The sequence below is a fragment of the Chiloscyllium punctatum genome, chromosome 5 (genome assembly GCF_047496795.1).
Source record: "Chiloscyllium punctatum isolate Juve2018m chromosome 5, sChiPun1.3, whole genome shotgun sequence".
NCBI classification, from domain to species: Eukaryota; Metazoa; Chordata; class Chondrichthyes; order Orectolobiformes; family Hemiscylliidae; genus Chiloscyllium; species Chiloscyllium punctatum.
The window spans coordinates 114848333-114872409 of record NC_092743.1 but is presented as its reverse complement, the minus strand read 5'-3'; the positions used below and the strand labels follow the sequence as shown (position 1 = coordinate 114872409).

The 24077-nt window shown below is 43.3% G+C and overlaps 1 protein-coding gene across 1 annotated transcript in view; it reads left to right on the top strand.

The window, feature by feature from the left end:
• Nucleotides 1-24077, top strand: part of fbxl2 (F-box and leucine-rich repeat protein 2) — a 180947-nt gene that overhangs the window by 26799 nt on the left and 130071 nt on the right. The window contains exon 3 of the mRNA XM_072569603.1: nt 16613-16674. Coding sequence (XP_072425704.1) covers nt 16613-16674 — 62 coding nt within the window. The remainder of the gene's footprint in view (nt 1-16612; nt 16675-24077) is intronic.

Below are 24077 nucleotides of genomic sequence, written 5' to 3'. Positions count from 1 at the left end.
GGATTTCCCTGGGGCAGGCTACTTCGATGTGACCTTCAGAAGCGTGAAGCAGTGCGAACAGCTCCTGAAGGTCTTCAAGGAGAAGGAAGGGGAACCGCTGTTTTCCATCTTGTTGGCGACCCCATTGTGTGTGCTTCCTGCACAGAGGAATCGGGTTGTTACAATCCATATGTACAACCCTTACGTTCCAGTGGCTGATGTCCTGACCTTCCTGGGAAGGTACGTCCAAGTTGAGGGAGAAGCCACTGATGTGATCGACCCCTTTGGGATCTGGACCAGTAAGCGGCAGGTCAGGGTAACTCTGAGGGCCGATGACAGTGGGAACATCCTCCACCCACCCTCGAGCTTCGCAATCGGAGGCAGCAGAGGCTACCTTACATATGCAGGGCAGCCGAAAGTGTGCCGAACCTGCGGGAAGTCAGGACACGTGGCGGTGGATTGCAAAGTGACCATCTGCAGGAACTGCAAACAGGAGGGTCACTTGACTAAGGACTGTCAGGAGGAAAAGAGCTGCAACCTGTGCGGGGAGGCGGGCCACATGTACAAGGCCTGCCCAAGACGAGGAGCCGCCACCTACGCACAGATGGCCGGAGGTGGCAACACGAGCCGCGGACCGACAAAGTCCAACGAGGTACCGCGAATCAGCAAAGGAACGGTGTCTGGAGGCACCCAGAAGGGCAGCCGGTTGTAGAGGAGCAGGCGGCAGACAGCGGGGAGATGCAGCAGCCGACCCAAGCTCCTGCAAGACAGACGGAGGAAATGGAAGAGGAGGGATCAAAGGAGGCAGAGCAGTGGATTATCGTTAAAAACAGGAAAAGGAAACCTCTCGAGGGCCCCAAAGCCACCAAGCGAAGGGGGAAGAGACACCTCCAAGAGGAGGATACAGGCAGCTCCTCCGAGGGTGAGGACGGGCGCAAGAAGGGTCGCCTCCGGAGGAAGAGGCAGAGCGCTGTGGGGAGAAAGGAGGGCAGCACCGCCCAAGAAGGAAAAGACGATCCCTCTGAGGGGGTGGGTGAAGAACCAAGGGGTACCCACCGGCCCACAGCTCCAGGAAATTGGGAGCAGCGTCCCAGTGACAGCCCTGCTGTCAGATGGAGAACGGGGCGATGAGGACCCTGGGTCTGACACGATGACACCAGAGCGGGGAAATGACTCAAGCATGGAGCTGGACAACTACCTCAGCCCTGGGAAGGTCCAGCAGTTTGCTGTCACCACGGGGATGCACGCAGCTACCCCACTGGAGCAAGACCAGAAGAAAATGGACACTGGTAACCCCGTAAACTGTTAAAATGGGGTTTAAAATTGCCAGCATAAATGTGCGTAGCATTAAAGCGGCTACGCGATGTGTTTCAACGCTGGCCTTCCTGGCCAACGTCAAAGCCGATATCCTGTTTCTGCAGGAGTGTGGGATACCACACCTCAGCAGTTACAGGAGATGGTCGAGCTTGTGGGCCCACGGGCCGTCAGTGTGGTCGGGGGGCAACGATAGCCGCGCCTCCGGCCTGGGTATCCTGTTGCGGGGAGGCAACTTCACCATCTCAGAGGTTAAGGAGGTGGTGGGCGGGCGCCTCTTCATCGCGGATGTTAAATACAGAAACGCTCCCGTGAGACTAATCAGCGTGTATGCCCCAGTGGGTAAGAGTGAACGGTTGGCCGTCCTGCAACAGCTTCCACTGCTGCTGGCTACGTCCAGGCCGGTCATTCTGGCCGGAGACTTCAACTGCATCATTGATGCAGATGGACGATCCGGCAGGGGGGACAGTAAACCGGACGCTACGTCCAGGGCCCTGATGGAAACGGTCAAAGACGCCAAGCTGCACGACGTCTTCAGCACCCCTGCAGATGGAGCGCAGCGTAGATACACCTGGTTACGGGCAGACGGGTCTATCCGCTCAAGGATAGATTACCTGTTTGTGTCCCGAACGCGCTCGGTCAGATCCACCGACGTCAAGCCGGTGTTCTTCTCTGACCACTGCCTCCTGCTGGCCGACTGTCACCTACAGGACGAACAGCGGGCGGGCAAGGGAACGTGGAAACTGAACACTAAGCTGTTGACCCCGGAAAACATCGAAGAGCTCAAGAGGGATTACGCAGGTTGGAGAACCGTGAAGCCCCTCTTTGAGTCTCCAGCGGACTGGTGGGAAACGGTAAAAGGGAACATCAAGAGGTTCTTTATCCTCAAAGGTGTCCAGGAGGCGAGAGAGAGGCGGGGAAAACTGTCCCAGCTCCAGGAAAGTATGCAGAACCTGCTCCTGCTGCAGACGATGGGGGTCGATGTCACGGAGGACCTCAAGGAGGTGAAGGGCCAGCAAGCCTCGCTCTTTGCTTCGGAGGCCTCCAGGATAATCTTCCGGTCCAGGGTCCGCTCGGTGGAGCAGGACGAGACGTGCTCACGTTTCTTCTTCCAGAAGGTGCACAAAGAGAGCTCCGTGCTCAGCAGCCTGAAGAAAGAAGATGGCTCGGTAACGTCATCTCAGGCTGACGTCATGAGGATCAGCAAATCCTTCTACGCCAGCCTGTATGACTCGAAGCCAACCGACAGCGCGGCCTCCCAGTCGTTCCTGTCCTCTATCACGGAGGTCCTAGATGACGGAACACGAGAGAGGCTGGACCAGCCGCTATCTCTGGATGAACTGACCAAGGCCCTCGAGTCCTTCGAAAAGAATAAAACTCCCGGAAGCGACGGCTTACCGGTCGAGGTTTATTCCACTGTTTGGGACTTGATCGGCCAAGACCTGCTGGAGGTGTATGTCAGTATGCTTCGGGCAGGTACCATGAGTGAATCCATGAGGAAAGGCATCATCACCCTCATCTACAAGCGGAAGGGGGAGAGGGAGGAAATTAGAAATTGGAGACCGATCTCACTGTTAAATGCAGACTACAAAATCTTGTCAAAGGTCATCGCCAACCGGGTCAGGTCTGCTCTGGGATCGGTGATCCACCCGGACCAAACCTGTGCTGTACCGGGCAGGAAGATCTCTGAGAGTCTCGCACTCCTCAGGGATACGATCGCCTACGTGCAGGACAGGGGGGTGGACACCTGCCTCATCAGCCTGGACCAGGAGAAAGCCTTTGACAGGATATCGCATACATATATGAGGGATGTCCTCTCCAAAATGGGCTTTGGGGAGGGAATCGGAAATTGGATCAGACTGCTCTACACCAACATTGATTGAGACTGCACTGACAATGGGTGGGAATCAGATAGCTTCCCTGTAAGATCTGGAGTCAGGCAGGGATGCCCCCTCTCACCCGCCTTGTTTGTGTGTTGCATAGAGCCATTTGCCGAATCCATCAGGAAGGATGCGAGCCTGAGAGGGGTGACTATTCCTGGCAGCGGGGGCCTGCAGGTTAAGGCCTCCCTGTACATGGATGACGTCGCTGTTTTCTGCTCGGATCCGCTGTCCGTGCATAGACTCGTGTGCATCTGCGACCAGTTCGAACGGGCCTCGGGGGCCAAGGTAAACCGAGGCAAGAGCGAGGCCATGCTCTTCGGGAACTGGGCCGACCAATCCTCTATCCCCTTCACCGTCAGGACTGACCACCTGAAGGTGCTGGGTATTTGGTTCGGGGGGGCTGGGGCGTGCGCCAAGACCTGGGAGGAGCGGATCAGGAAGATGAGACAGAAACTAGGCAGATGGGGGCAACGGTCGCTCTCCATCGCGGGGAAAAAACCTGGTCATCAGGTGTGAGGTACTCTCAGTATTGCTATATGTGGCACAGGTCTGGCCTATCCCCAGGACCTGTGCCGCCGCCGCAGTCACCCGGGCCATCTTCCAATTCATTTGGAGATCAAAGATGGACCGGGTCCGAAGAGACTCTATGTACAAAGACCGGTGCAATGGGGGAAAAAACACGCCCAATGCCACCCTCACCCTGATGGCCACCTTTGTGTGTGGCTGCATCAAGCTGTGCGTGGATCCCCGGTACGCAAACACCAAGTGTCACTACGTACTGAGGTTCTACCTGTCCCCGGTGTTGCGAAGGATGGGCCTGGCCTCGCTGCCGCGGAACGCTCCGAGTAGTTGGACCGTTCCGTATCACCTGTCCTTCGTGGAGAAATTTGTGAGGAAAAACACCTTTGACCACAAGTCCATCAGGAAGTGGTCAGCACGTAGCGTCCTTGAGACCCTTCGGGAAAAGGAGAGGGCGGATCCTGTCGAGCGGTTCCCTGAGCAGACTGTCAAAGCCATTTGGCAGAATGCCTCATCGCCAGAACTTTCCAACAAGCACCAAGACGTGGCTTGGCTGGTGGTGAGAAGGGCTCTGCCTGTGAGATCCTTTATGCACGCCCGGACTCTCTGCCGCACCGCACGCTGCCCTCGAAGTGGCTGCGGGGGGGACGAGACTGTCACACACCTCCTTCTGGAATGTGCCTATGCAGAGGAAGTCTGGAGAGGAATGCAGTGGTGCTTGTCGAGGTTCGTCCCGAGCAGCGCCGTGACGCGGGACTCCGTGCTCTACGGCCTGTTCCCCGGGACTCTCTCTGAGACGAACATTAACTGCGCCTGGAGGATCATCAACTCGGTGAAGGACGCTCTCTGGGTGGTCCAAAACCTGTTGATCTTCCAGCTGAAGGAGTTGACCCCGACCGAGTGTTGCAGACTGGCACATTCCAAGGTCCAAGACTACGTGTTGAGGGACACGCTGAAGCTTGGGGCAGCTGCCGCCAAGGCGAGGTGGGGAAAGACCACCGTGTAAGATCGGCCTGCCTAAAGAAGAACAGGGGGCCCATGCGGACGTTTTTTTGGGCTCTGCTGATGCCTCAGCCAAATATATGTATATGTACAAGATTGAAAAATGCACAGGATTGTAAATGACAAGGATAAATTCGAATCTGTGTTTGTAAATATGGACATATGTATGGCATGATCAAATGTACAGACCATCAAATCATTTTATGAATAAAGTATATTTTTGAAATAAAAAAAAAATTTCCTGACTCAGTGAATCCCCAAGACCATGCAGGTGTGAGCTTCAAAGGATGGCTTGAAAGCATTTTTGAATGTAAAAGATTGAATGATAGTTTAAATTTGATAATAGTAAGACTAGTAGCAAATGACTGCCTAATTGGTGTGTGGGTGATTTCGCATTCTTTCAGGATTGTCATCCCTCCACCCAAAGACTGTGCAGTTAACCCTTTAATATTACATTAATGTCCAAAGTGATATTCCCATTTAATCTTTTAGCAGTACACTGTCACCAGAAAAGTTCAAAGCAGACAAGAGGGAAGTGTTGGATAGACTGTTGGGAATTCAAGTTGACAGATAACTGAGATGCATCCAAGAATATGGAAGTGAGAGAGGAAATTGAAGGAACATTGGGCGTAATGTTTTTTCTTCCCTGAACTTGGACGTGATGCCAGGAAGCTAGAAAATTGTGAACATCATGCCCTTATTTAATAAGGATTGTCTCGCTCGCTCGCCCTGTCTGTCTCTCACTCGCCCGTTCGCGCGCTCTCTCGCTCTCTGTCTGTCCTGCACTGACCTTACCATGTGCTTCCTTTGTCTTGTCTACTCCCTTTTAAAACTGCTGTTGATTTGACTTTTTGTTTACCAATGTTCCAAAACAATGCAACTGCATATAAGACAGTAATTGGTGCTCCTGGAGTTCTGGTAAATCGTCTCCAACCTGAAATACCTCAAAAAAAGGAGCAGCTGCTGCAGCCAGAAAATTTTCCCGTCCTTCATCTTGGGTTACCCAGAAACGTATCCAAGGAACTGTAGAGTGTTTCATCGTATTGCTAAATGTTTGTAGATGGTCTGCCCCAGGTTACTGAGAGTAAAGATTCAGAAATGAAAATGTCATGAAATTCTGTAGCCACTTGGACAGGATGGTGAGATTTTGTAATTGGAGATGGTCGTGTTATTTGGCATTTATCAGAACAAGTCTGAATTTTGCACATCTTAATATATGTGGACATGGCCTGCTTCGGATGAGACTACTATGAACCCTAGAATCATCAGTGAATATGCTGCTTCTGAATTTGTGATGGAAAAAAGGTCATTGCAGTTGAAGAGATGACTGGACTTGAGACTTTACCTTGTACATCTCCTGCAGCAATGTGTTTTGGCTAAGATGATTAATGACCAACAGCAGCAACCGTATTCCTTTGTACGAGTGTGTGAAATAGGAATGAAATAGACCATTCTGCCACTTGAGCCTGCTCTATCATTCAGTATCTGGATTAGTGGTGCTGGAAGAGCACAGCAGTTCAGGCAGCATCTGAGAAGCACTGCTCCTTGGATGCTGCCTGAACTGCTGTGCTCTTCCAGCACCACTAATCCAGAATCTGGTTTCCAGCATCTGCAGTCATTGTTTTTACCTATCATTCAGTATGATCATAGTCAATCTGTTTTGCATTTTGAATTCCTCATTCACATCTATATCCAAATACTTTTGATTCCCTTGTCTCAAAGAATCTATACATGTTTCTTAAGATGTTCATTGAGACCCCATCACTGCTGCCTTCTGAAGAGTTTCAAAATTAGACAACTCTCAAAAGACTCTCCTTATTGTTCTGAAAGGCCCACCTTTTAATTTTAAAACAATGCCTTCTCGTTCTGGACTGACTTACAAGAGAGGAAATCCTTTCCACATTCACTTTGTCAACACTTCAGGATCTTCTACATCCAAGTGAGTCACATCCCATTTCCTCTTTTCTGCCAGAATCCCTTTTTGAATAGAAGGACCATGTTTGCTACTTTCCAGTTCAGTGGAACCTTTCCTGAATCTTGAGTGCTGAAAAATTAACAGCAATGCATTTTCCACCTCATTAATAACCTGTTTTAGGCTCCTAAGCTGAAATCCATTTGGACCCAGCGATATGTCAGCCCAGAATCAGTTTATTTGGTACACTTTTCCTCCTCATAACATTACAAAGTTCTTCATTAGCTAGCTTCCTCTCATCCTCAAATTTCTTTCTCTTGATTAACCTTTGTCATTATCTGTAGTTTTTAAAATATTTGCCTATTAATCTGGCCTGCCATTCAGCTTTGTGCAGTTATATTCTTTTTCCTTAGCTTCGATGCCTTCCCTAATTTCTTTAATTCAGCGTGAATGGTGGATTGTCCCTGTAGAACATTTATATTAGTAGTATACTTCTGAGAATTCTGAAATATTCTCTTAAATGTCTGCCACTGTGTTTCTATTGATCTATCCTCTCGCCTACTATGTGAGTTTATTTTACCCAGCTCATCTTCTGTGATCATGTAGTTGCTCTTATTTAGGCTTAATATTCTTGTCTTAGACTCAACTTTTCTTCTTTTCAAACTGGATGTATGTTTCAATTGTATTATGGATGTTGCTCCCTTTTCAAGATGCCTTTTACTCAGAGATCATTCATTAATCCTATTCTCATTACACAACACTAAGTTCAATATAACCTGCTCAGGTTCTCAGCAGCATTTTTAGAACCAATCTCAAATATTCTATGAACTGCTCATCATGGCTACTACTATCTATTTGATTTTTTTCCTCCAATTTGTATGTAGATATCCAGATTAAAGTCATCCATGATTGAAAGAGTCTGCAACAACCAGCTCATATTTCTAAATTGTCCCTACTTGTGTTTACTGCAAGGGGAGCTGTAGGCAATTCCAGCTAATAACCTATTTGTCCTACCAACTTTCATCTTCACCCAAACCAATTCTATGCATTAAAGTCTTGCCCAAGATCATCATTAACTATTGCACAAATGGCCTCCTTTCAATGATAGTGCTACTCCTCCTCCCTTGCCTAGCTTCCTAATCTTAAATAGCATATACCCCTCAATTTTCAGGACTTAATTCTTGTTATACTGTAGTCATGACTCTGTGATGAATATCCGATGACTCATGTTGAAAAAATACTATTGATTCCTTTTTTTTGTGGAGTCATAGAGTCCGACAGCATGGTCGGCCCTTCGGCCCCAGCTGGTCCATGCTGACCAAAATGTCCATCCATGCTAACCCCATTTCCCTGCACTTCGCCCAGATCCTCCGTCTAGAATCCTTACGGTGTGAAAGCAGGTCCTTCGGCCTAACAAGTCCATACCAACCCTCCGAAACGTCACCCACCGAGACTCATTCCCCTACCCTATTATCTATATTTATTCCTTACAAGTGCACTTAACATGGTAGGTAATTTAGCTTGGCCAGTTCACCTAACCTGCATGTCTTTGAATTGTTGGAAGAAACTGGAGCTCTCGGAGGAAACCCATGCAGATGCTGGGAGAATGTGCAAACACCACACAGACTGTTGTCGGAGGTCGGAATTGAACCCGGGTCTCCGGTGCTTTGAGGCAGCAGTGCTAACCACTGAGCCACTGCACCAACCTCTTATCCATGTATTTGTCCAAATGTCTTTGAAATGTTGTTAATGTATCTGCCTCAACTGCTTCTGTAGGGCATTCATTGCTTTTGTGTACTACCCTCTGTGTAAACTCAAAAAGTTGTCCCTCAGATTTCCATTTATTCTTTCTCCTCTTACCTTTTAAACAGATGCCCTCCAGTCCCCAATTCTGGGAAAAAGACTGAGCATTCATCATATCCATGCCTCTTATGATCTTGTACACTACTATAAGATTCTGCCCCTTCCCCAGGTCTTCTACACTGTAAAGAAAAATGTCCTAGCTTGTCTAACCTCTCCCTGTAACTCAGGATATTGAGTCCTGGCAATATCCTTGTAAATTCCTTCTGCACTGTTTCTAGTTTAATAACATCATTCCTATCGCAAGTTGACCAAAACTGAACACAGTACTCAAATTGTGGCCATCAACATCCTGTACAGCTGCAACATAACTTCCCAACTTCTATACTCCATGAAGGCCAGTGTGCCAAAAGCTTTTCTTCACCACTCTGTTTGCAAACATTCAAACACAGCCTTTTTAGTTTTATCTTTCTAATATCTCATCTTGATTGTTGGTGAATACCTAGATTTATTTTTCTCTATGTTCCTTCTTGCAAATCTCTGAACTTCATTTCCCATATTACTGTTTTCTTTCTGACCTTATCCCTATTCTTTGATGTGCCACATTTTCCATATTTGATCCCTTGCTCCCAAAATGTAGTTTAGAAACTCCCTCTATTTGTTATGCAGTTCTCAAGAGTACTCTTCCTCAACACAGACCAGATGTACACCATCACAATGGTTCAGCCCACTTTTCTCCAGTTCTGGTGCCCACACTAATGTTTGAGCTATGTGTGCATCTCTCTAATTGTAAGTACCCTGTCCCTATTTGCCATGGTGGATGCTGACTGTCCTGTCTGCTGGGTCCCCTTTCTTGTCTCATGCATGGTGATTCCCTCCTTTCCACAGATTATGACTTCTGTGGTTCTGCTTTTTAATGTAGTGTAACGGTCCTTATACTTTCTGTTCATGAACCTCCTTGTAGTTCTGTTACTACCTATGTTGACCATGACCACTGAACCCACCTCCCAGTGAAGATTCTTTTCTAGCCTTGATCAGGTGGCCCAAATGTTGGCATTGAGCAAATAACAACAGTCATCTGGACTGTCACTGTTTGCTGCACAGAGTGATGTAAATCCCTTTTCAGTATACTACTTCTATTTCTCCTCCACCATGTCCACCTCGAGTTTATCCACACTGCAGTGCCTGTTTTCATTCAAATAGGCTGATTGGACCATGGTGGATGCTGACTCTCTTGCCTGGTGGGTCCCCTTCCATGTCACATACATGGCGATGCCCTCCCTTTCCCTAATCACTAACCAAATCTGAAGACCTTCTCCTAAGTGATATGACTGCTTCCTGGTACAAAACAATCCAGATAATGTACCCTTCCCTGATATGTTGTAGCATCTGTCATCAGCCTCCGACTCTCACTGAGCTGAAGCTGCTTGAACTTCAAACATTTACCACAAATGCATTTATCCTCGGTTGTAGTGACACCCAAAAGCTCTCATGTGCTGCTGCACTCTTGACATAACTTATTCTGACATACTTGATTAGTTGTATTTAATTGTTGATATTATTCATGGACTTGTACTGCCTTTATTTGCATAGATTTTGCCTCCAATTTGTATACTCGTAACATTTTAAAATAGAAAGACCTTGGGCACTTATTGGAGGCTTACCAAGTGGCTTGTTCTTTTCTCTCTAATGCAGACAGAACTGTTCCAAACATCTGTCTGGCTGCCTATAACAGGCATTTTTTTATGACCTCATCTTTTTGCATTAGGTATTACTTTTTTTAGTTTAGAATTTTCACCTGATTTCTATTTAGTTCAATGTTTTTTCAATATTGACTATAACTACAAATAATTCAGTGAAATTTCACAACAGAAACCCATGGTTATTTAAAAGTGATGGAAATGGTAGTGTAGGTAATATTCTGCAGAATGAGAGCGCTTTTGGGCAATAGTATCATCCTTGGCAAACTCATTTGCTATTAGCTTCTGCAGCTCAAGGACCATTTGACTTAGAATTGATGAGGTGAAGTCTGAGCTATAAATGTGATACATCAGGGAAGGACATTTTGACAAATTACAGTTGATATTGCAACTGGCAGGTTGGGAAACCTTTTTTAAAGATCAACAAAAGGTTACTAAAAAGAAGTTCTCAAAAAGAGCTAAGGTAAAATATGAAAGAAAACTAGTGCAAAGTATAATAAAGAGCAAAAGTTTTTATCAGTGTGTAAAAGGGAAGAGAGAAGCAAACGTGAATGTTGGTCCTTTGGAGGATAAGACTGAGGAGTTAAGAGAGGGGATCACAAAACTGAGGAAAAACTAAATTAATATTTTGCTTCAACTTTCACAGTGAAAGATGCTAGTACCATCCCAATAGTAACAGGTATTGCACAGGTTTTAGGAAGGGAGGAACTTAAATATTCTTCATCGCTCGGAAAAAGTACTAAGCCTACAATTGGGATTGAAGGCAGAGAAGCCCCCAGGTAAGACCACATGGGGTGAGGAATAATTTATTAGTTTGGTTTGAGATTGGTTAAACAACAAGAAACAGAGTCAGGATAATTGGATCTTTTTCTGGTTGTCAGAATGTAATTAGTAGGATGTCACAGGGTTAGGTCTTTGGACCCCAACCATTCACAACCTGTATTAATGACTTCGATGTAGGGATAGAAAGTACTAACTTTTTATGTGACATTAAAATATGTGGAAAAGTAAGAAATAAACTTTTAAATGGAAATGGATAACTCTGGTGAATGGGCCAAAATTTGGCACATGAAGTTTAACAGATAAGGTTATCTGTTTTGGTTGGAAGAATAGAAAGGCAACTTATTATCTAAATGGAGAGAAACTTCAGAGTGCTTTGTTGCAGAGAGATCTGGGCATTCTCTGTGCATCAATCGTCAAAAATAGTATGCAGGTAAAAGTACACTTGGCACACTTTCTCCATTCCTGAAGAAGGGCTCATGCCCAAAACGTCGATTCTCCTGCTCCTTAGATGCTGCATGACCTGCGCTTTTCCAGCAACATATTTTCAGCTCTGATCTCTAGCATCTGCAGTCCTCACTTTCTCCTGCAGGTAAAAGTAATAAGGGAGACAATTAGAATTTTGGCATTTATTGCTAAAGGAATAGAGTATAAAAGTTGGCAAGTGTGAAGCTGTGGGTTCGCTTGCTGAGTTGATGTGGTTTTTTTGCAAATGTTTCATTGCCTCGCGAGGTAACATCATCAGTGCACCTTTTATAAGGTGTTGTTGCTCTGTCTTGCCTGGTATTGATGTGTCTCTGTTTGGATACTTCCGGTTCTATATGTGAGTGGTTGGGAAATGGGGTCCAGTTCAATGTGTCTTATTAATTGAGTTCTGGTTGAAGTGTCAGGCTTCAAGGAATTCTCTGGAGTGTCTTGTTTTGCCTGTGCTAGGATGGTTACATTGTCACAGATGAATTTTGTGTCCTTCATTGTCTTTGTGGTTGGAAATGAATGTGCTGGTTATGTCTGGCACTGCCAGCTGATGTTTGTGCACTCGCATGGTCAGTTTTCTTCCTGTTTGTCCTGTGTAGTCTTTTTCACCGTCTTTGTAGAGTATCTTGAAGGTAACGTTTATCCTGTTGGATGTGGGTGTCGGGTCTTAACCTTTTGTAGGGAGCTGGTGGAAGTTGTTAACTGGTTTGTGGGCCACTAAGATTCTCATGGGTATGAGTAATGTAGTTATCTCTGATGTGTCTTTGATGTATCATTTGGTTGTTATTGTGCCTGGTCCGGTCATGTTTTTTCCTTTTTTTGATTTTATCCCATACGTACCAGAGGATAGTCCTCTTTGGGTACCTATTTCGTTTGAATAGGTGATCTGGCTTATAAAGTTCTGGGTTGCTGTAGTGTGTCCTTGCCCACTTAAATAATAATTCCTGAAGAAGGGCTGATGCCCGAAACGTCGATTCTCCTGCTCCTTGGATGCTGCCTGACCTCCTGCGCTTTTCCAGCAACACATTTTCAGCTCTGACCTCCTCGAAGACATTTAAATAATGTACCAATGCAGCTCCATTTGTTTGTGCTGGGGTGGTTGTTATAATTCCATATCTGGTCAATATGGGTGTTCTTCTTGTACACACTGGTCTGGAGTTCCCTAGTAGATGTGTGTTCTACTAATACACACAGGAATGGGAGTCTGCTGTACTTTTCCTTTTCATTAGTGAACTTTATTCCAGGGAGGATGTAATTGATGTGGTTGTGGGTTTCTTCTTGTGGTGTATGTCTAATGTAGACAAAGGAGTCATCTGTATACCGGAACCATAGTTTGGGTTGGATAGTGGGGAGGTCTGTCTCTAAGCATTGCATTACTGCTTCTCCTATCAGCCCTGATATCGGGGACTCCACTGCTGTGCCGTTGATTTGTCTGTATACTTGTCAATTGAATTGAATTGTGAGGCATAGACCTAATAATTTTAGTTTGTTGATGTTGCTTGGTGTCGTCTGGTATAAGAGTAAATGCTTGGTCCAATAATGTGGCAAAGGTATCATTGGCTAGGTCGATGTCTATAGATATGAAGAGTGCTGTTACATCAAATGAAATAATTATTTAATCCTCTTCTGTTGTGTTTCTGATGATAAGGAACTCTTGGGATGAGTGGTTGGAATATTCTATTAGGTGTTTGTATTGTTGGCAACTCCTTGGCAATAGGTTTGAGGGTGGGGGGGGGACACTCCTGCTTTGTGAACCTTGGGTAATCTATAGAATCGGGGTGTGTTGGATCAGTTGAATTCCAGCTTTTGTTGGTCAGTTTTGCTGATGTTTCCTGCACTGTAGTTGCTTTAGTGTCACAGTAATCCTTTACTTGAATTATGGGGTTAGGTCTATTCCCAGCTGTTAGTGAGTAGCAGTATCGCTGAGTAGTTCATTTGCTTTCTCCATGTACTGGTTTATTTTGAGTATTACCATCTTCCTTCCTTTCTCTGGTAATAGCACTATGTTCTATGTTCTTGTCCCTTTTTTGGAGTTTCTCCAGTGCTTTTCTTGCTTCTGTGATGAGTGTATTCCAGTTTTCCGCTTAGAGTTGGGGCTATCATTTGTCTTTTAGACTGAAGTGTTGCAGCAGCTGTGCCAGGCATTAGTGAGATCCCACCTTGAGTATTGCAGAAAGTTTTGATTTACTTGAGGGGTGAAGTTGTGCTGAAAGCAGTTCACCAGATTGATTCTGGAGATGAGAGATATGTCTTATAAAGAGCGATTTTGGAGCAGTTTAGGTCTACACTGCGTGGAGTTGAGAAGAAAGAGATGAGATCTAATTGAGGTAATTAAGGTGCTCAAGGGGATTGACAAAGTTGATGTAGCGACCTTGTTTTCTTGTGGGCCAAACTAGAACAAGAGGTCGTAGTTTTAAGATGAGGTGCGTCTGATGTAAAGCAGCTGAGGGGAAGTTACTTCTGAGGTGGTTGTGAAATTCACTGCCCCAGAGTGCAGTGGATGCTGGGGCATTAAGTAAATTTTAAGCAGGTGATAGACAGATTTTAAAAACTTAATAATGGGTTGAAAGAGTATGGAGAACAGACAGAAGAGTAGATTTGAGGCCAAGATGAGATCAGAATTGATTGTCCCAAATGAAAGTGCACGCTCGAGGAGCTGAATTGCCTATTGCTGCTCATTCTTATGTTATGTCACATTCAATTTCAGATGAAATGCTTGATCAACTCATTAGGGCTGTTTTTATGAGGTAAGATTGATCAATTTGAGCATATGCTAATTGGAGTTTAGACGAGAGGTGAAGTCATTGAATCTATATTTCAATGAGTGGGCCTGACAAGGGTGTATGCTGTAAGAATGTTTACTGTGGAATCTAGAACTAGTGTGTTTCTGGATGTAGGTCTGTGCTACACTGAGCTACAAATCTTCTCAAAACTCGCTAACTAGTGTGTTTCAGATGGAGATGAGCAATTTTGCTTCTCGGAGGATCACGTGAATTCTCTGCCCTAGGGAACAGTGGAGACTTGATCATTCATGATACTTAAGGCAGTGTAGAATTTTTGATCTATGTGGGAGTTGATGGTTATATGGCGACGATTATCAGCTGTGATCTTTATTGAGTGGCCTGTGATTTTCAAGTGACTTCTGTTCAGTTCATGTAATCTACACAACCTGAACTGCCTCCAGAGGGGTTCCTTTGCAATTAAGTAATCTTAATTTTTTTTGGGGGGGGGGGATGCAAACAAAGGTATTCTTTTCTTTACTACTTTGAGTGATTCCAGAACTTTGTTTTAAAATAACAATGATTGATATACTATTAATAATATTTTATGGTGTGCTTCCTCTTTTCCAGAGATTCTCTGATCTGCTGAGTGTTTCCAGCAGTTAAGAATTTTTATTTCAGATTTCCAATGTCTGCGCTGTGAATTTGTTTTCTTTAAGACTAAGCCACCTTTTATTTATGCAAATAGTTGCATGAGTCCAAATAACTGAAAAAGTTCATACAATATTTTTGAAAGTTCTATTTTTTTCAAGTTTATCACCTCATAGAACTGATGGTCGGTGCTATTATGATTTGCTTTATGTGATGTGTCTTATTCTAAGCATATTTGTTTAAAATTTCATGTGAATTTCATATGAATTTTAAATAGACCAAAGCCACCAGTAGCAATAGTGTGATGGTTTTGGGGGAAGAAAGGTGTGGGTGACGGTCGTCGTGAGATCTTGGGCATACCCATGGTGTGAAATATCCAAGCTATTGAAATTTCGTTGTTGTAATCTATATTGTAAAGTATTAATAATACAAGAGTTAAGCAAGTTATTAATCTCTTTTTACGCAATGTTTTGGGATACAGTATAAGCACCTTCCTACCTTGTCTGTTTTGAAGTGAGTAAAGTCCTTTGAGGAGGCCTACTGATGAATTTATAATACAAGCTGTTTCCAGTAATTTAAATTTGTTTTGTGTTAAGGCAGTTTCAGAGCTTTTGAATGAAATGCGCATGTGGGAATGTTTTTAGGAACAAATATGAAGGCTTTGTAGAGGGGGCAGATGAGCGAGAATGGTATCTGAAATGAGGCATTGCAGTTGGGTGGATATAATACTGGGCAAGCTAGAAGCAGAAAAGATTGAGGCTATTTCGTATAAATATTTTAACTCCTCAAAGTCTCAAGTAGAATAAGTAAAGATAAACTCTTTCTAATGACTATAAAAGATTGACAACCATAGGATACAGACTTCAGTGATTGTTAAAAGAACCAGAGGTGATATCATGAAAAACTTCTCTATGAAGCTGCTACTAGAGATCAATCATACATAAAAAAGGTCCTTCAGTCCATTGTGTCTGTGCCATTGAAAAACCTAATAATTCTAAACCCACTTTCCAGCACTTGGCCTATAGCTTTTGTATGCCTTGGCATCACAAGTGCACATCAAAATACTACTAAAAATTTTGAGGATTTCTGCCTCTCCCACTCTTTATAGGCACTGAGTTTCAAATTTGTACCACCGTCTGGGTGAAAAGGATTTTCCTTAGATCTCCCATGAACCTTCTGCCCTTTCATTTAAATCTGTTCTTAAACTAGTTTAGGATTTGGAATGCACTGGCTGACAGGGTGTTGGTATAGATTTATTGGGAGCCTTGGAAAAAAAAAAGCCTATAAATATTCGAAATAGAAAGGTACAGAAAAAGAGAGCAGGGGTGTCTTATAAATCGGATTACTCTTTGAAAGAACTGATACAGAATCTGAGTCAAGTGACCCCCATCTGCACTCTGCGATTCTGATGCATCTGAGAAAATATCATAACAAGAATTCTTCTCATTTATTGGATTGTTTAAGAGTTGAGATCTAAAAATTATAAATTTTTAACAACCACTTAAGGGTTTTTTTTTCAGTATTCATTTTGCAATGTTTTTAGCTTTGTGTAAACCTATTGCTTTATCATTTCAGTTGCTGTTTTGGCCTAATCATAGTCTAATGGTGTGATATTTTTCCACCTGAAAAGAATGCTGATAGTGTTTTTTTTGTGACCAGTGCTAAGTACTTCTGTAAAATTGATATTCCCACACATTACACAAAGGGTTGCTTCCCCTTTAGCACAGATAAAGTAGAAATGTTAAATACTTTGATAAAAGTATTTTCATGTAATTAAGTTTATAAATAAAGTTTTCAGGTTTAAGATTTCATGTGGATAATTTCAACATTTTTAGTATTAAATGTTAGTTTACTAAACACTATTTTGATTTTTTTTAGGTTTTCTCAAGCAATGATGAATCGCTAATAAATAAAAAGTTACCCAAAGAACTTCTGTTAAGGTAAGACTGATTTCATTTGAATCATTTATTGGCTATTTATTACATTGTCAGGTTCCTAAATAATAATACATATGTGCCTCATTCTGTTGCTCTTGCTCATGTGGGTTGATAGTAATAATGTGAAATATAAAATAAAAGTTGCAGCTTTTTGTTTTAAGTTTTAAAATATTTTTCTATCTGGAACATAACTTGGGAATTATCGCTTCAGTCAGATTGCATGGAATTTCTAAATTTTATTAAATTATGCATCTTGTGAAGTTGTATTCTGAACTGTGTTCTCTAACATGTGACATCCATTGCTTGGACAAAGTGAAATGCTGATTATTTAAATTTACTTGATATTCTTCAAGTCTTTCTTCCCCCTCAAGGCAGTAATACTTGAACCATACAGGATTTTTAAGGGGCCTGACAGGAAAAATACTGAGATGTCTTCCCTCATGGGAGAGTCTAGGACCAGAGGGTATAGTCTCAGAATAAAGAGGCAATTTAAGACTGAGCTGAGGAGGAGTTTCTTTTTTGAGGGTAGACTGTGTTTGGAACTCCTTGCCACAGAGCTCTTTGTGTGTACTTAGGGCTGAAATAGATTTTTGATCATTAGGGGAGTCTGAAGTTGCAGGAAATTGGATGCAACAAATATTAGATCAGTCATGAACATATTGAATGACAGCAGGTTCGAAAGTCAGCATGGCCTACTCTTCCTGTTTAAGTCTTTCAGTATCTAGGTCTAAATTTCAATAGTGAGAATTAGCAGAACAATTATGTAATTGCATCATTTGATGCTTAGGTAAGGTTAAAAATGTTTTTGTAATCGGTGCAATGTCTGAAACTTAGCATCTTTGTAAAATTGATATTTCAATTCATTACATAAAGGGTTGCCTTCCCTCAAGTGCAGATAAAATAGAAACATTAAATACATTTATCATAAACTTATTTAACACTTTTAAAAAATGCTTTAACTAATCAGATTAAGTTTTCAGATTAAAGATTTCAAATGTGCTGTATCAAAATATGCATGACTTCTCTAGGAATCTTGAAGGCTGTACAATTACCAGCCTTTCCAGGTAGTACTTTGCCTGAAAACACACATGATTAGATTAGATTGGATTAGATTACTTGCAGTGTAGGAACCAGCTCTTCAGCCCAACAAGTCCACACCAACCCACACAGACCCATTCCCCTACATCTAACACTACGGGCAGTTTAGCATGGCCAATTCACCTAACCTCCACAGTTTTGGACTGTGGGAGGAAACCGGAGCACCCGAAGGAAGCCCACGCAAACATGGGGAGAATGTGCAAACTCCACACAGTCGCCTGAGGTGGGAATTGAACCCGGGTCTCTGGCGCTGTGAGGCCACTGTGTGGCTAACCACTGTGCCACCGATGCGAATATACCTTTTAGAATTAATTTACATTGAGTCTCTGCATGTTTCAAAGAAGAGCTTAATATCCTGATGGGAGTTGGTGGTTCCTTCATCTCTTCATTTGTTCATGGAGTGTGGGCATCACTGGCAGGGTTATTGCCTTACCACCAACTTGATTCACTGTAGTCTGTGGTGTAGTGTACATTCTATTGGATAGAAAGTTTCAGGATTTGGCATATTGAAGTCAGAAGGAATAGTGAAATATTTCCAGGCCAGGGTGGTGGTATGATTTCCAACTGATGTTATTATTGGACAAGTCTGATCCCATGCTGAAATCTAGCTGAATAGATCATATTTGCCTTTGTTTCACTTTAGTCAGGTAGTACTTCACTAAAAAACAAGTGTACAATGCTGCAGATTTGTTTAACCCCGAAACACAAGTTTATTGCTCAAAAAGAAACCAAATGAATCTAACTATTTACATGTAGGAGTTTTACAGGATGGTGAAATACAATTCCATCAATGAGTATTCCAAAATAAAACATGAGGAAGGGAAGGTTGGTTTAAATGGAGTTTGGGAGAGGTCTATCCACATGTTTTGTCGAGGTATCGGTGACTCTGTAAGAGATTTTCATTTTATGTGCACAGAACTTGGAAGATTTAATCTTTTCTTCATGTTTGTCGAGAGTTTGTTAGTAGCAGTTTAAATAATGGGTAACAAGTTCCTGGATCTGTTTATTTTTGTAAGGCTGGATCTAGGAATTGGAGGGATCAACACATCTTTACTCAGAGCCAGAGAACTGAGAGATGGAGGAGGCTGTTTTCGGTTGCCAGGAGTTTAAGCTGACTGGTCGATTTTAAGAATTTAAAATCTGTGGGTAAGGAAAGGTAGATTTTTCTTCTGAAAAAGTATTTAGAGCTGCTTCTTGTAGGCCTTATGGAATATAGACTTTAAGTTCTCCCAGCATGGTGTGTCAGCAACAATCAATCTACAAACACTGTTTTTGAGAAAAGTTTGGATCGTCTTGGGCAAGTCTATGTTATCACATTTTAAGGGGCAATTATGTTATGATCTTCCTGTCAGATAGGGGAAATTAGAGAACAGTTGACTGTCGCTGTAGACTGTGCAGGTGGTGTGTATGGATTTGTCTCCTCAGATCATTTGGATTGGCTGGAGAGGCAGTTGGAGTCACTGAGGACCATATTGAAGGCATAGATTGTGATGGTTAGGTTTACAGAGATGGTCACACTACAGGTTCAATCAGATAGATGGGTGACTGTCAGGAGAGGTAAGAAGGTAGTGCAGAGTCATTTTGGCTATTCCTGTCCAACAGATGTACTGTTTTGGCTACTGTTAGAACATATAACAATACAGCGCAGAACAGGCCCTTCGGCCCTCGATGTTGCGCCAACCTGTGAACTATTCTCAGCTCGTCCCCTACACTGTCCCAAAATCATCCATGTTTAGGACCTCACCTACTACTTATGGCTCCACACATAGATTCTCCTTTGTTCTTGTGGGGGAGGATGGTTGTTCAGTGGAAAATAGAAGTGGCAGCTAGATCTTGGGTACCAAGAATGAGTCTTTTAAGAAGCTAAGTTTGTCAAGTTTAGGAGAATAATTATAATAAGGAACTGTCCTGTCAGGCCTTCATAACAAGAGGAATTGAGTATAGAAGCAAAGAGGTGCTTCTGCAGCTGTACAGGGCCCTGGTGAAACCACACCTGGAGTACTGTGTGCAGTTCTGGTCTCCAAATTTGAGGAAAGACATTCTGGCTATTGAGGGACTGCAGCGTAGGTTCACGAGGTCAATTCCTGGAATGGCAGAATTACCTTACACTGAAAGACTGAAGCGACTGGGCTCATATACCCTTGAGTTTAGAAGACTGAGAGGGGATCTGATTGAGGCATATAAGATTATGAAAGGATTGGACACTCTGGCAGCAGGAAACATGTTTCCGCTGATGGGTGAGTGCCGAACCAGAGGACACAGCTTAAAAATACGGGGTAGACCATTTAGGACAGAGGTGAGGAGAAACTTCTTCACCCAGAGTGGTGGCTGTGTGGCATGCTCTGCCCCAGAGGGCAGTGGAGGCCCAGTCTCTGGATTCATTTAAGAAAGAGTTGGATAGAGCTCTCAAGGATAGTGGAATCAAGGGTTATGGAGATAAGGCAGGAACAGGATACTGATTAGGAATGATTAGCCATGATCATATTGAATGGCGGTGCAGGCTCGAAGGGCTGAATGGCCTACTCCTGCACCTATTGTCTATTGGACATGAAAAGGAGATTTTGCAGCTATGTGTGAGAATTCAGGCTGGTATGTTGCCTCCCTGGTGTCAGATTCAAGGATGTCTCAAAGCAGTTTCAGCATATTGTCAAAGGCAAGAGTGAGAAGATGGAAGTTGTACATCTTGGCAGGAACGACATAGTTTGGGAAAGGGTTGATGCTTTGCACAGTGAGTGAATTACATGTGAGGTTAAAAAGAAGAACCTTTTTGAAAGTAGTAATTTCTGGATTACTCCTGTTGCTACATGCCAGTGAGAGCAGGAATGAGAATATAGGGCAGATAGATGGGTGATGAGATGGTTTAGTGGGCAGATATTCAGATTTTTAGATAATTGGGATCTCTTTTGGATCAGAAGAGACCTGTTCAAAAGGGATGGGTTTCACCTGAACTGGAGCATGATGAATATCCTAGCAAGGGGATTTGCTAGCTCTATTCGGGAGCCTTTTAAACTAGGCTAGTGGCAGGAATTGGATCTTAAGTAGTTTTGAGAATCGAAAGACAGATCAGAATGGTTCTAAAGTTAGAGAGCAAATTAATTAGAAATGGCAGATGCCCAAAATGTTAATTTTCCTGCTCCTCAGATGCTGCCTGACCCTGCTGTGCTTTTCTAGCCCCACTCTGATCTTGACTCTAATCTCCAGCATCTGCAGTACCCACTTCTGCCTATTACAGAAACCTGGCTGAGCTAAGGATAGGACTGGAAGCTTAATGTTCTGGGGGACAGATGCTATCGGATGGATAGAAAGGGAGACGAAAGGGGAGTGACATTTTTGATTAGGGAAATCATTACTGCTGTACTTAAAGAGGATATTTGAGGGGCCATTCAGTGAAGCTATATGTGTGGGACTCAGAAATAAGAAGGGGATAATTGCCTTGATGGGATTATTCTGTATGTGCGTGCGCCCTCCGCGCCACCACCACCCCCCCCCCCCCCCCAACATAGCAGGAAACTGAGGAGCAAATTTGTAGAGAGATCTCGTATATGTAAGAATAATGGGCCTGTAATAGTAGGGGATTTTAGTGTTAGGGCTTGGATGTTGATGAATTTGTTAAATATGTTCAAGAAAAATGTTTCTTTTATCAAATATGTAAATGTATCTAGTAGAGAAAGAACAAAACTTGACCTTCTGTTAGATAATAAGGCAAGGCAAGTGGCTGAAGTGTTAGTTGGGGAGCACTTTGGGACCAGTGATCATAATTTTATTAACTTTTAACTTATGGAAAAGGATAGGGGCTGTGTATGAAAGTTGAAGTCCTTAATTGGAGGAAGGCAAATTCTGACTGTATGTGCAGGAGGACTGAAGGATGACTAATGTTGTGCCTTTATTTAAGAAAGATTGTAAGGAGAAGTCAGCACTATAGACCAGTAAATATGACATCAGTTGTGGATTCTAAGAGAGAGGATTTAAATGAATTTGGAGAGGCAAGGACTGATTAAGGATAGTTAGCATAGCTTTGTGCATGGGAAATAATGTATCTCAAACTTGATTGAATTTTTTGAGGATGTAACTAAAATAACTGATGGCAGAAAGGTAGGCATTGTCTACATGAACGATTGTAAAACCTTTGAAAAGGCTGTGCATGGTAGACTGACTTGTAAAATTAGATCACATGGGCTTCAGGGAGAGCCTGCCACTTGGATTCAAAATTGGGATGAAGGTGATAGAGGGTGGTGATGAAGGGTTGTTTTTGGACTGTAGGGCTGTGACCACTGGTGTTCCGCAGGAATTGGTCTTGGGTCCACTGTTGTTCATGTGGAACTGCTGGTGTTGGACTGGGGTGGACAAAATAACATGGTGTCATTTTTAACATAGTCCAGCAGGTTTATTTGAAATCACCAAGCTTTCAGTGCATTGCCACTTCGTCAGGTGCAGTTGGACGAAACCTGATGGTGTTTGACTTCTGACCATTTATATAAACGAGTTGGATCTGAATTTAGGAAGCATGGTTAGTAAGTTTGTGAATGACCTCAAAATTGGTGTAGTTGATGGTAAAAGAGATGATCTCAAAGTGCAAAGAGATCTTGATCAGTTGGGCCAGTGGGCTGAGGAGTGGTAGATGGAGTTTAAGACCATAAGACACAGGAGCAGAAATTAAGTCACTCAGGTCATCAAGTCTGCTCTGCCATTCAACCTTGGCTGATAAGTTTCTCAACCCCATTTTCCTACTTTCTCCCCATAACCCTTGATCCCCTTTACAATGAAGAATCTATCTCCATCTTACATGTACTCAATGACCGGGCCTCTACAGCCTTTTGTGGCAGTGAATTGCATAGATTAATTAAGGCAGTCCTCACATCCTAATCTCTCCTACCACTGGAAGTATCTTCCCAACCTCTACTCTGTCCAGGCCATTCTGTATGTTTCAATTAGATTTACTACCCCCCCTCCCCCCAATTCTTATAAACTCCAAGTATAGACCCAGAGTCCTCAAATGGTCCTCTTGTTAAGCTTTTCATTTCTGGAGCTATTCTCATGAACCTCCTTTGAACACACTCCAGGGTCAGTACATCCTTCGTGAGATATGGGGCTCAAAGCTATGCGCAATATTCCAAATGTGGCCTAACCAGAGCCTTTTAGAGCCTCAGAAGTACATTCCTGCTTCTATATTCAAGTCCTCTCAAAATAAATGCCAGGTTGACTAATGTCTCAACCTGCAAGTTTACCTTGAGAGAATCCTGGACTAGAAGCCCCAAGTCTCTTTGCACTTCAGACTTCCGATTTTCTCCCCATTTAGAAAATAGTCCATGTCTTCCTACCAAGGTGCATTACCTCACACTTTCCCACATTGTACTCCCATCTGGCACTACTTTGCCCACTCTCCTGACCTGTCCAAATCCACTGCAACTTCCCCATGTCCTCAGTGATGTCTGTCCCTCTACCTATCTTTGTATTATCTGTAAACTTAGCCAGAATGCCCTCAGTTCCTTCATCTCGGTTGTAAATGTATTAAAGTGAAAAGTTGTCTCAACATCAAGCCTTGTGGAACAGCACTTGTCACCAGCTGTCACCCTGAGAAGGGCCCTTTTTATCCTCACTTTCTGCTTCTTGCCTGTCAATCAGCCTTCTATCCATGCTAGCACCTTTCTTCTAATACCATGGAGCCTTATCTTAGGCCTTGTCAAAGGCCTTCTTGAATTCCATGTAGATAACATCCATTGGCTCTCCTTAGTTTAATCTGCTCATTACTTTCTCAAAGACTTCTAGCAGATTTGTCAGGCATGACCTTCCCTTGATGAAACCATGCTGACTCTGCCCTATTTAACCATACATTTCCAAGTGTTCAGAAATCTCATCCTTCATGATGGATTCCAGGCATCTGCCCACGACCAAAGTTAGGCTAATTGATCTGTGTAATTTTGTTTTCTGCCTTACTCACTTTCTTTAAAAAAAGGGTGTTACGTTCGTGATTTTCCAGTCCTTTGGGATGCTACCTGACTAGGAATTCCTGAAAGATTACTACTAACACCTCCACTATCTCTTCAGCTGTCTCCCTTAGAACTCTGGGGTGTTGTCCATCTGGTCCAGGTGATTTATCCACTCTCTGGTCATTCAGTTTTTCTAGCACCTTCTCCTTGGTGAAATCCATCATATTCTGCTCTGCCCCCTTACTCCTGAATTTTTGGGAAATTACTCATGTACAGAGTAGATTGACGTGAAGTAATTATTCAGTTCCTCAGCCATTTCTTTGTTCACCACTACTATCTGTCTTGCATCATTTTCCAGTGGCCCAATGTCCCCTTTTGCCT